The 13069-nt window shown below is 40.4% G+C and overlaps 2 protein-coding genes across 4 annotated transcripts in view; both read right to left on the reverse strand.

Annotated features, from left to right (window-relative positions):
- The window catches only part of LOC106807938 (SPRY domain-containing protein 7-like), an 11959-nt gene extending 7137 nt beyond the window's left edge, over positions 1-4822 (reverse strand). Inside the window, exon 1 of the mRNA XM_014810452.1 lies at positions 4683-4822. Coding sequence (XP_014665938.1) covers positions 4683-4794 — 112 coding nt within the window. The 5' untranslated portion in view covers positions 4795-4822. The remainder of the gene's footprint in view (positions 1-4682) is intronic.
- Positions 4823-5558: 736 nt separating this feature from the next.
- The window catches only part of LOC106807957 (arf-GAP domain and FG repeat-containing protein 1-like), a 9247-nt gene continuing 1736 nt past the window's right edge, over positions 5559-13069 (reverse strand). Inside the window, exons 4-7 of one of the 3 annotated variants that reach the window (XM_014810484.1) lie at positions 11703-11905; positions 11019-11061; positions 9160-9251; positions 5559-7808 (exon numbers count right to left, since the gene is read on the reverse strand). In XM_014810484.1, the coding sequence (XP_014665970.1) occupies positions 7770-7808; positions 9160-9251; positions 11019-11061; positions 11703-11905 (377 nt within the window). In that variant the 3' untranslated portion in view covers positions 5559-7769. Of the gene's footprint in view, positions 7809-9159; positions 9252-10859; positions 11062-11702; positions 11906-13069 lie in introns of all 3 variants that reach the window. The other 2 variants (XM_014810483.1, XM_014810482.1) reach the window with 2 other exon arrangements.

A 13069-nucleotide genomic window follows, 5' to 3' on the forward strand; every position in this document is an offset into this window, starting at 1 on the left:
TCGAAATTGAGCCCAAAATGAAGCTCGGAGGCAGCATGACAGCTCACGCCCCTACACCCAATGTGTGCCATTTATTTAGGGATAAACTAGGTACATTCTCCATTACGCTTGGCTCGAGTGGTAGTTCATGGCTAGGAATTTATGAGATAGTCTCTAGTTCAAGTAGGCATTGCCAGATTGCAGATTATAATTCAAACAAGTGAACATTTAGCTACTCATAGATACCAAAATGAAGGCTGTTGGTTGTAAATTTGTGCTGTGAGTGTGAAACGAAGTGAGCGTCAAGGTCATAATAAAAATGTTTGTTTGTCCTCACCCGACCGACCCGCCAAAAAGGGGCCGACTCAAACATTTTTAGCTCATCTGACATAGTCCGATGCAGCTTGTAGAATCCGCATGATTGTCCGTCACAACAGTGTGGGCCCACAACAAAACTCTAAAACGGTCTTGGACGAGTACGGTGCACGTCCCATGATAAAACGGGACGGTCAGGGGGGTGGGGGGTGGGAAGGGGGGAGGGGGGTAATCCGAACAACCGGAGTTGGGTATGTCGAAGCTGGGAGTGTCAAAGGTAATAGGCTCAAGAAGGTAAAGAAGGGGAACATTCTCCTCCTAACTTAAGTAATGGGAAGCAGAATGCAGAATTGTGGCACAAACAAAATCGGCTTGACTAGCTTGTGATAGTCGGTGTAATAAGCATCATGAGAAAAGCCACACTGTGCCGAATATTGGAGGATCACACGGTCAAAAGGTCAATGGGGCACAGCTAGATTTTTAGAACATTTGCTGAAGGACACATGAGTCCTACGGAGACGATTGAAAAACTTTTTGTTTGCACGCGTGACCTACATTTTTTAGCTTTGATGAAAAGGGAGCCGAAGCAAAATGTACTTTCTAGCTAGCAATGCGAAAGAGTAAGTTTCGGATAACCATTTTACCCCAGAAGGAGGGTTAAACATCTGATTTGTTGACTGTTAACAAAAGGACTGAACTGCTTTGCTATTGTGGAGTAGGCTACAGTTGCATACAAAGTTCACCATTGCAAAGGCTAAAATGTTTCGTTGAAGTCAATGGTTACGCATCCTCTTAAATCATTATTATTTGTCTAATAGCCAGTGTATTTTAAGCACCCTCCGTAAGGAGTAGCAACCGCTGTATTAGCATACAACTTGGCAATGAACCCTAATGCTTCGTGGGTAGGATGGTCTGCACAAAAGCATTGGGGCAGCCCATTACGCTATGCCACTGGGGGTGAACTGGCACTGATTTCTAAATCATAAATTATTGCCTGGCAACAACTGCAATCGCAGGGGTCCGGTTTCACGAAGCCGTAACTAAACTTAAAGGAGGATCCTAAGATACACTAATCGAGAGCTACCACTTCCCGTAATTATGAATTAGTTAATCATACTCAAATATCTGTTTCACGAAAGCGATTTAAGTACAAAAAACCTTTGTATTAACTATATCACATAAACATTACCGCTTCAACATGAAAGAACTGCGGTACCGCGCCAGTTTTCAGCGCCTTTCGTTAGTTACTCAGATGGAATCGGGTCATCGAGGTGGCGAGCGATGTACCAGTCTAAAACAAATACACGGTATTCTAATATGGCGGAGCGAATACGAAAAAAACCCAAACTAACAAAATCGCTTTCAAGTTCGGTACCTGAAAAGGAAATTAATTGTAAACTATAATGATTGAAGTAGTACATTTATGGCTTTATGAAAGGACATGAAAAGATGTCCTTCTGCTGACATGTCGGAAAAGTAAAGTGCTCGATAAAATCCTTGACCCCCAAGAGGAGGGTAAAAAGATTTTGTTGACTGTTACCAAAGGAGTGAAGCTGCCTTTGCCCATAGAGGCCCGACTCAATCCTTAATAATTAAATTCTATGGGAAAAATGAAGTAAAATTTCCAATTTGAAAAATCTGCAAGCATACCTAATAGTACTTAAGTATCTAAAACTACTTCTAAGTTCTAGTACTACGCAACTAATTATAGATTTATGGATTAATCATGCCCCTGAGTAGACATTAAATATTGTGATTAACTAATCAATGATTAAAGTCAATTACAGCTTCGTGAAACAGTCCACTTTAATTTAAGTACGAAAGTTAATCATGATGGATTTAATCAGATTCAATACTTAAGTACGCTTCGTGAAACCGGCCCTGGCAATGTGTTAACTCACAGCTGAGGCGAAATTCTCGGCACTGCCCTGAATATAACTGGATTTCAGCAACATGGGAGTAGGTTATCACGCAGCGAAGGTGATGTCATCTTTGATATTGATGACACTTGCAAAGCGCGCATCTCGCGGCAACTGCTTTTGCCTAAATTAGAGCCCCCTCTCCCCACTCTCAGCCCCCACCACCACCACTACCCCCGCCAGCTCGACAGCATATCCATGAATAACATGATTAATATAGCGAAAGTCATTAAAGTTACACAGCTGTATCTTATACATGTACTACCGTATAGGCAAGAGCTAGCTATCATAGATTTAGATGCTGTATTCAAGTAGTATCTCTAGAATATATGCTCATGAGCGCGAACAGCGGTGAGGAGGGTGCTCTCATCTCGTTGCCAGTGAGGTTTTAGGCATCGCAGACAGCCTGCCGTTCAGGTGAGCGCTGTCGTTCTGATCGGCAATATGTATTGATCATTCTCATTCTTTTTGTTTTTACAAAATTGTATCAATGTACATTATATAGAATCTGTAAGGCAATACAATGAAAATAAATATGTAACGCAAGAAAAACAAAACATCAAATAAAAGGTACTCTAACACAAGCAAACCCGATATGGAGGAACACCCATGATGAATTGTATAACAAAAAGACCCCCTCAAAAAAAAATTAAGCCTACCTATCCAAAACTTTTCAGCTGGTCGGTGAGGCAAATAACGACTTTTAATGTGCCCAAGCTCTATATTTTTATTGTTTGTGCACAGCAGGTGTTCGTCGGTGTACTAGTGTGTGCAGAGAAAGCATTTGAAACGTCATTCACGAGGAAATTGTCAGTAATAAAGGCAAAAGAGAAGTAAAAAACATAAGAGCTTGGAGTAAATAAACATTCGTTGTTATTTACCTAAAGAAATATCTCATAAATTCCTGCAGAAAACTACCACTCGGCCAAGACGTAAATGGAAGGAAGTACCTGTTTATACCCAAATAATGGCACCACATTGCGTGTCGGGGTGAGCTGATGCCTGCCTCCGAGCTTCATTTTGAGGCTCACTAAGCCAAGCTAGCATAATGCGCATGGGAATGACGTCACACACACGACAAAATTCATTAGACAAAACAATCAAGTAGCCTGGTTAGGGAGTTTCAGATGATAAACAGGCCCTTCCTTCTATATTTTGGCAAAGTGTGAGTTTTCTGCAGGAATTTACGAGATCTCTCTGATTGAAGTAGGTATTACCAGATGGCAGAGTTATAATTTGAACAAGTGAACATTTAGCTATGCATAGATACCAAAATAGAGGCGATTGGTTGTGTGTTTTTGCTGTGATAGTGTGAAACGAAGTGAGCGTCGAGCGAATTTTGCAATTACACTTTCCTACCTGCTCTGTATTTTTATTGGTTATGCACAACGGCGTGCGTGCAGGGTACTTTTTAGCTCTAGTACTATAGCCCGCGTACATTGACTGCCGCAGGGCTATAGAACATTTTCAGCTAGATTTCGCTGCTGCAACAGTTCCCAAAGTTCCCACAAAAAATCGCTTTACAAAACGCAAAATGATCGGGCTTTTTAACACTTATCTATCTACGTGGACATCTCACCTATATTTTTGAACACTTTCCACAACTTTACACCATGTATTTATGCCTTTAATAGCTTTATTCCTCACAAGTCAGCACTACTGGCTGTACAGTTTGAAATATTGTGGCGTGCAAACGCGTGACGTCACCGCCTCACCGGTATTGTACACACATACACCATAGCTGCCATGTGTTTTGCCTACATATCCGGTGACGTCACGCGTTCGCACGCCACAATATTTCAAACTGTACAGCCAGTAGTGCCGACTTGTGAGAAATAAAGCTATTAAAGGCATAAATACATGGTGTAAAGTTGTGGAAAGTGTTCAAAAAGATAGGTGAGATGTCCACGTAGATAGATGTGTTAAAAAGCCCGACCATTTTGCGTTTTGTAAAGCTATTTTTTGTGGGAACTTTGGGAACTGTTGCAGCAGCGAAATCTAGCTGAAAATGTTCTATAGCCCTGCGGCAGTCAATGTACGCGGGCTATAGTACTACTACTAGAGCTAGGTACTTGTGTGTTGAAGAGGAGTATTTGAACGACATTTGCAGGCAATTGCCAGTAATAATCACCAACATTAAGACTTTGGTAGTAAATACATTTCGTGTTTATTTACCATCATTTTATTAATGAAACGTTCCAAGTGCATGCGTGTGTGATCACAACGCCTTGCCAAGAGTCTCTCAGTAAGGTAACCAGTGAAACCACGGGTTAATAAAACGTGACTAATTTTCCTGGTTGATTATACACAGTGGCTATATGCCCGGCAGCCGGCGTATATCTGACGGCTGCCGGGCATATAGCCACAGCGTTGATTATATTCTTGTCCCTTGATGGGGACAGATAATAAACATTAATACACTCTCTGCCAGACACTGAGACAACCAGTGACTTATTTGATTATATTTACCCATATAACTAGTATCTAACACAACAGAAGGAGGTTCTTTTAAGCGTGTATGGCCAGAATTATACCGTCCTGCTCCAAAACATTGTCGAACACAATATAAACAAGTCTCCATTATACAGAGTGGACCGTGTGTGGCGCCATCTATGTTTAACCGGAATAACTAACGCAACGTTAATTGTCAAATCAGTTTGAATATTTTGTGTTTGAATATATATTTTTTTTGGTTTGGGTCTTTTGAGTTGTTGAACGCTTTCAGCTGCGCTTCAGACACATGCAGGACCAGGTGTTGTGTAACTTACACACTCAAACGCAACACGTAAACACATGCGCGCAACCTAGCCAAGTTATTTTCTAAATACGGGTGGCATCCTCCCGCTATCTATCGGAAGCAAAATTTTATAATATATATAATATATATATATTATAAATTTATATAAAATACCTATATTTTATTATTATATACAGCTCAGCGATTGTATGTCACATCATGAACGTTCAACTACAATATGCAATTCTTATATTGAATAATGATGAGCGTTACAGCACGAAACGGCGATAACGTGTTCAGTGTTAACTTATTCTGTTCCACGTGGTTCCCGTGTATAAAACCTGTATACCATTAGTAGCACGTAGCTTGTGTGTGTCATACACGCGTTAGAAAACCCGAACTATATCTGTAATGTATTAGGTTTCAGTAGAATAATAGTTACCGCTGTACGGTGGCGCCGCCACCCGGTTCTAAAAAAGAAATAAAAGATGGATGATTATACGACCAGCTATTGAATATTAGTCCTTTACTAAGGCCGTGAGCCGGGCATAGAGCCGAGGTGCGAGGACATAACTATATCAACACAAGGAAAAGAAACAACAGCAGAATCGCATCAATGCACGAGGCAATAATTAGTTCATTTTACCAGCAGCAATATATACATGCGCATTCAACGATCACTCGTGAACATTTCTTATTATCGGTAACATTATTACACGTACAAAACAAAGCTATTGTATACGCTTAGTATCGCCTCTCAATATACAAGCACGAGATAGGATCAATTCAGATCCACGAACCATTCTTGACAAAAAGCAGCGGAACACCAGTATATATCGAAAATGACACAAAGGATTAAGTCTCATTATCAAAATTCTGTCAACAATTCCACCAGAAGATACTGAGTAACTATACTCCCTGTATACTGCAGTGATGGTAAAAATAATTTGCTACAAAATAATAACGATGGAAAAACAGAGAAAACAACAAATATAAGGCAACACTATGAGAAAGTTATTGCCATTATTCTAGAAAACTCGGCTACAGAAAGTCTACAACCCTTTCAGGAAAAGAAGAGAACTCGGAGAATGGTATTTAATATCCGTGTACTTGCCACGCATCGATGAGGTTCCAGAGTAGCCGAGATATCTATTCATGTATGCAAGAAACGCTAAAAAATGTGCATAGACGAAGCCTGCCAGTGAGTAATGTAATGCAGTCAACCTTCTATGCAAGCGTCACTTAAGCGAAACCTAGGTGTGTCCTCTATAGACACGTGTCCGTTCTATAGAGGTGTCCGCTGACACAGGTTTGACTGTACATGGAAGGACGCACTTGGATACACGTGCACGCGAGCAGTTATACTGCCTGCACTCGCACGACTTCCGGATCTGCTCTTAATAATTACACTGGAAAACAATGTATACACATAATAGGCAGAGAAGAAAAAATTATACGAATAGAAATATGAAAAAAATGCTACGGCAGAATGTAAACATACACGTGACTGGGGCACGCACACTCGGAAAGAGCTTCATATATTAAAACGGAATAAGAGTAGATCAAGATAACCTACATAATACCACACAGACAGAATGATAACAGCATTATGAAAATCTTGCGTCGATCACGAAAGCATTATCGTTATCACTTGCATAATATGTAATCATGAATAATATTCGAAATTTCTGGCAGATTCTGTCTTTGTGGTAGCAAACAAACTGGACAAAATACGCATGGAAGCATTTGGAAGGTGCCGCACAATAAAATGTATAAAGCCATTTCTGCAACCACCATAAATACACCCATCTGTCACACCTCACGAAAATATTACACATCTGGGATCATCTAAACCGGTTCCGTTATTCGGCCGAAGAAAAAACATATGGTAAAGTAATAATTTTCTACACTCTTAAACATGAAGCTTCTACACTAATACTGAATTAGAAACGCCATCAACTCTGCATGTAACACACATTTGCTCATAATTCAACTAGCACGGCATTTTAATTGCCGGAAAAGTCTCCTTGGATATCACAATAAAGGGGTGCTCCATAAACACTGCTAAATAATGTTTGGACATACACTCTGGGCGAGCACCAGTTATCATTGGGACTGACCACCGCTACCAGCCACACTCCCAACTCTACACATCAAGTCCAGGCTATTAATAAAGTCAACCAGACTTACAATGCTTGTTCATTGACTATCGAATGTTAGTGGCACATTACAATGACTTCATTCCCCGTTGCCACCAAACCACACCGATGCAACGTATATTAGCATGACTCGTTATGTGGTTTATAGTCACTCAGCTGTTATAATTAGATGTGAATGCATTTCACTTAATTAGTTTAGCGATTGTTACACTAGAAAATTATGCAAACATGCAACAAAGTTTACAAGTCACCCCTAGTATTAAAGCTTGAAATCGGCTCAAACAGATAAAGAGATTTAAAAATATATCATGAAGAAAACTAATCAGCTGTGTATTAAAAAAAGTGAAACCATTAAAAATTAGTATATAACTAGAGAAGAAACGTTACTTTTGATAGAAAACTAGGGGATTCTGTTTTCCTGGGACTGTGTGAATAGTAAACGATGCAACTTTGAATATTGATGTAAGATAATTATGAAAACTTTACTGCATTGCCTCTATGAAATGCATCTCTCGTAACACCCTCACTGACATAACACCGGTCACGGCAATGCAGGCTTGCAAGATCTGTCCCATAGATGGCAGCGCTTGCTCATCCCTGCATGTTCGCGTCTTCGCATATCATCTATTTGTCATGTATGGAAGCGATCTCCCATCGGGATCAGAGAAATGGATTGCTCTTGTTTGCTCCGGGGGCCGCCTGTAACAGTAAAAGACATGCGATAGATTCACAGTTGTGATAAACTACTGGAACACGAAAGAGCCATGAATACCCGCGAGCCAAATTTGCCCACAATAAAAGCAACTTCCCTATTGGGTAAATCTGAAATGCTTAAATGAAAGTGTCAATGACACTGTAGCTCACCACAAAAAAGGACACAAATGAGTGAGTGAGAAGAAGTCAGTTTTAATTGAGCAACCATCGACGTACATTATAGAAACGAAGAGTATATATGGGAGAACTCCCATTATATAATCTTGATAATTATATGTGTAATTTTTTATGTGAAAATAATAAATAATATTATATATAAATTATAAATAATTTATAAACCAAAATGAATCACAATTTGTGACGGTAGATGGCGCTATACCCGCTTTGATGTTTCTTAGCATAAATCATTATATCATAATAATATAATAATAATAGTATAAATCATAATATGTTCATAGCAGGAATTTTGCATTAAAGATATTGTCAATGAAATCTTGTAAAACGAACCAGACGAGTGTGACACGGTGACACCACAGACTGTTTAATATCTGCGTGTCTATATATATATGCTATATAATTGCCAAACCCTACATAATTTGCATAATTTTTTTTTTAAATCAAAACCCCTAGCCCTTATTCATTCACATACCAAAAATGAGCAAAATCCGTTGAACCTGAACTGACTAATGACAATTCCCATTTTTGCCAAAAAATTGCCGTGGCTCGAAAGTATGTCGACTGGCGTGCTCCAAAATAGGACGTTCAATATGGGAGCATAGCAGTAACAACTATACCCAATTTCAAACATGTGGGTCAAACGGTTCCTGAGTTATCGTTGACCGAAACCAAATGTTGACGGACAGACGGACGACAACCCATGGCAATAGCTCTGCTTGACGATGTCAAGGTGAGCTAAAAATCTTTAAGCATTATGTACGCCAAGCTGGCAGACATCCAAGGATTGATAGATTGTTTGCCAACGAAGTGACAGAGAAGGCAATTCCAAGTTTCCTAATATATTTTTGTGTGCAAATTTAAGAGTTGCACCAATCATTTTAAAAGGAAACATTTGAGAACTGTATTTCATGCATGTTAATAAATTCAACATCAACTGTGAATGTTAAGGTTCATATCTTGAGTGAATTATTTTTTATTTTTTATTTATTTCCTGAGTGAAAGTGCAAGCAGCAATGATTTGACCTACTACTTCTCAACGCGAGTTTAACCTGTAAATGAGGACATGCATGAATCTTACAATGATTGTTATACATGAATATTACAACCGATGAGAAAAGAAGCAATGCCGAATAGTTACATGCAGTTATCGAATGCTCACCATGAAAGGATTCGCTGTGACTGTAGGTTGTTGTCCCCAGCCTGCAAACTGCTGAGATTGCTGTGGAGCTACGTTTCCAAATCCCCCTGTGGCTAAGCAAATATGGCATATACATGTAATTCAATGCTAGCACTTAACAGAGAAGTACCTCAGGACACGTAGTAACATTATTTTATTCACTGGAAACATATTTACTTTCGTCCATTTCTTTTATAAATTTTCTCTCTTTGACAATAAGGACCCTAATTAGCAGCAAAAGATTATTAGGCATTTAATTGTTAGGACTCAGTATTCAAACTATCATCGATTTTGAACAAAACACGATGTTTGGACAAGGGCATTTGAACAATAACCAAGTAATACAACATACCTAGCAGTCTCTATATTTATCATATTTAAATGTATTAAATGTATAAAATGTAATTGAAATTTCAATATATTATATTTTTTTAATACTAGAATGGACAACAATGACATTTTCATCATGCTTGTGTAGAGGTGCGCGGTATTACCGGTATACCGGTATACCGCAGTACGTGACCTGTACCGGTACGTACCGCGGCACTTTGTGTGGTGTAGTGGTGTACCGGCTTTTTTTAGCCATTTTTATCACATCAATTTTATTTCACTTCCTTGTCATTACATAGCTTTATAAATTCATCTCTGTCGATCGACACCATTCACGCTATATTCGCGTATCTCCAGCACCTATTCTATATGCCTAGTAGATAGTCTGTGCTGTTTTATTTGTACATACTTCATTACTTCAGACTGGTTCTAGCCGTACGACACTCCTACTCTCGCTCATGTTTGTTCCAAAGGAATTGCAAAATATAGCAGATTACAAGAATAATGCGACGCGGCGACTGCCAGGCGTTTTTCTATGAGCGCGGCAGCGGTGCCTTTGATGGGAGAACGGGGCGCGATCGATCACGAGCGCGTTTCACTAAAGCCCTCCGCACATGGCGAGCTATCTGCTGAGCTGACGCGTGAGGCCGTTGGCTCAGCAGATAGCTCACCGTGTGCTGGTAACTAAATTCTACAAGATTTTTGGCCTCACGAGGCTGTGAGACGGATATCTAGCGTGTTTGATATTTCTGGCTTCACGTGGCCAGGCTATCTGGCTCAGCCACAAATATTTACCGACCAATGAAAGCGCAGGAATCGGGCATGTGATTTTAAAATGTCGGCGCCAATGGAGCAATGTTCAGGACTTTCAAATAGTACACTGTGTGCGTCCCATGCACGCATCATACACACGCGCGCGTACACTGTGCGCATAATTGTTTACATTGTTTATAAAATGATAAAGACGTTTAGAAACTATAGACACCAAGTATCAAGAGTACATAGACATACACTGCAGCTTTAACAAACAAACAAACCTTGTGCAGTAATGACTGGCATAAAACAATTAGAGAGTGCATTATTACATGTACAACATTACACAGTATGCTTGCAAAACGTCGTGACAAACGAAGGTAATACCTATTCAAATTGGTTACAACTAGGACCACACCACCTTGGTTACTACTTATTATAGAAATCCATGCCCCTATGCATCTAAGTTAAGGCATCTATCCATGCAAAGGGTATTGACAAAAGACAGCGGAAAACCCACTAGACAGATTCTCTAAATGGGTTAAACGAAAAGAAAAAGTTTACATGAAATCAACTACAAAGCATGTCAGTAAACTAACCTTGGAATGCATTAAACTGTCCACCACCAGCTGGCATGCCTGGCTGTGTAAAGCTCTGGGAAGGAGCCTGGGGTGCTGCACCCCAGCTGCTAGTCACTGATGCTCCCCACTGCTGTGGGGCGTAAGCCTGAGAGCCAAACGCTACACCATTTTGCATACCTGCAAATCCTTGATTTGCACCCGAACTGAATCCACCTTGTGCCTGAAAGAGAACGGTTAAAAAAAATCGTTACAGTAAATTTCACGACTCGAACCGACACATTTAGTGTGAGTACGATCGGCCACTGTGCAAGTTTGCAAATCCTAAATTTGAAATGAAATCCAAGAATCCGAGACGTGAAACTTACCTAGCCCAACAACACAAAACAATATAGTTAAATCATTCATTCTAGTCACACCTTTCCCTCACAGATGTCGACTGAAGCAAATCAGGACAAAGTTCCTTGCTCAAGGGCACAACAGCAGGGATCAAAGTTGGACTCGAAGCTTCATTGCTTCCATATCCAACACACATGACAATACATAAATTATTTATTTGTTTTATTCATGTTTTATTTACATAAATGAAAATGGGGATAATGGGGACATGTAAATTGGGATGAGGCACCTATGTCTATTGGGATGAGGCACCTATGTAAATTGGGATGAGGCACCTATGTATCATCGCAGCTCAAGGAAACACCAACCTTAAAAACTTATTAACACCTTAGCCCCAAACCGTTCAGTCACAAATAGAGTAATAAGCGATCCACTATACCATCATTGACCCCCCCCCCTCCCCCGCCCATCACACACACGCCCCAGCGATCACGATACCCATGCATGCTCAGTAAGGATGCTTACACTCTGCGCGAAGCCAGTGGCCGGCTGCCCCGCCGGCGCGAACTGCGCAAATCCGGTCCCTGAATGTTGCGGCGCTCCGCCCGCCGATTGTGGCGCTGCCGCATGGAATCCGCCGGCGGCCGCCCCGGGTGGCGAGCCGAAACCTGTAAACGGATTCGTCTGGCTGGTGCCTGTACTCGTCATAGAGAACGGGTTCGACGTGGCTGCAAAAAAAAACGCCTTAGTACTTACCTACAACTGTCAACATGCTTTGTCAGGATGCTACCTGCGTGATAAGGGTGTTTTCTAGTACACCTGATTTTTTAAACAAATATAACCAGTTTGCCAATTTTGGGCATTGGTCATTTTTGGGGGAAATTACTGAGTAGTAGTTTTGATAAAAATGGTGGTTATTGCAAAATTTATACAGTCCTATTAGGAAAACATTGTAAATATTTGCTGTAAAAAGTAAGTTATTTGCTGTAAGTTTTTGAGTTTTAGATTTCATTTAGATTGTGAATGGGTGGGACAGTTGGATCAACCCGGTCAGTGGTCAATGAATAATAAGAACTTTAGAAAGTACAGTGGAAAGTGGTAAAAACAATGGCTAATGATCAATATCACATAATTTTACTATCCTCAAGTTCTCACGTTCGCAGTGGCCTGATAAATGCCAACTACTAATCGCACAACAACTGCCAGCTTGCTTTAAATTATGCATTCTCGCGAATGCACACAACCTAGCTAATATAATCATTATCTGAATAATATGTTAGAATTGTTCTTAAATCACATTATATATACTATTGGCACTGTACTACACAGCGGGTTGTACAGTGTTCACTTAAAGGCATAATAGGCCCATTGATTATGCAATTTTAACTTATGCTAGAGTAACTGGCACCTTGTGTAATTAATAAGTACATTACCTTATAGCCAAACGCGTATTAGTTTGTCCAATATCACTGCTGGTTACTAAGAAATGTCTAATTGAAATCCGCAGTACAAGAAATCAGTTGACTGACTTGTTTACAGTTTCGAAACCGCATACGGCGAAACGGGTGTGATACAGATTTATAGTGCACCGGACATTTTCGCACGCACGCTCGGCCGTACGCAATGCTAGCGATAGTACAGTACCGTAACTGTATACGTAACAGTAGCTCTGATTGTAATGAACGTGGAATCCACGTACGAATCACGGACGCTCGTGATAATGAAGTAGGCTGTGTTGGGGGCCAACACTATGGGGGGATCGCGGACTAACCACGGCCACAGACTAATCATGGAAAGCAGACGGCACTACACGTATTTCGCATATTGGTCAAACGAATACACCTGTGTCCGAAACTGAAGACATGTGGGTACCCGTTTATTAGCACCCACGG

This window comes from Priapulus caudatus, unplaced genomic scaffold (genome assembly GCF_000485595.1).
Source record: "Priapulus caudatus unplaced genomic scaffold, Priapulus_caudatus-5.0.1 Scaffold244, whole genome shotgun sequence".
NCBI lineage: Eukaryota > Metazoa > Priapulida > Priapulimorpha > Priapulimorphida > Priapulidae > Priapulus > Priapulus caudatus.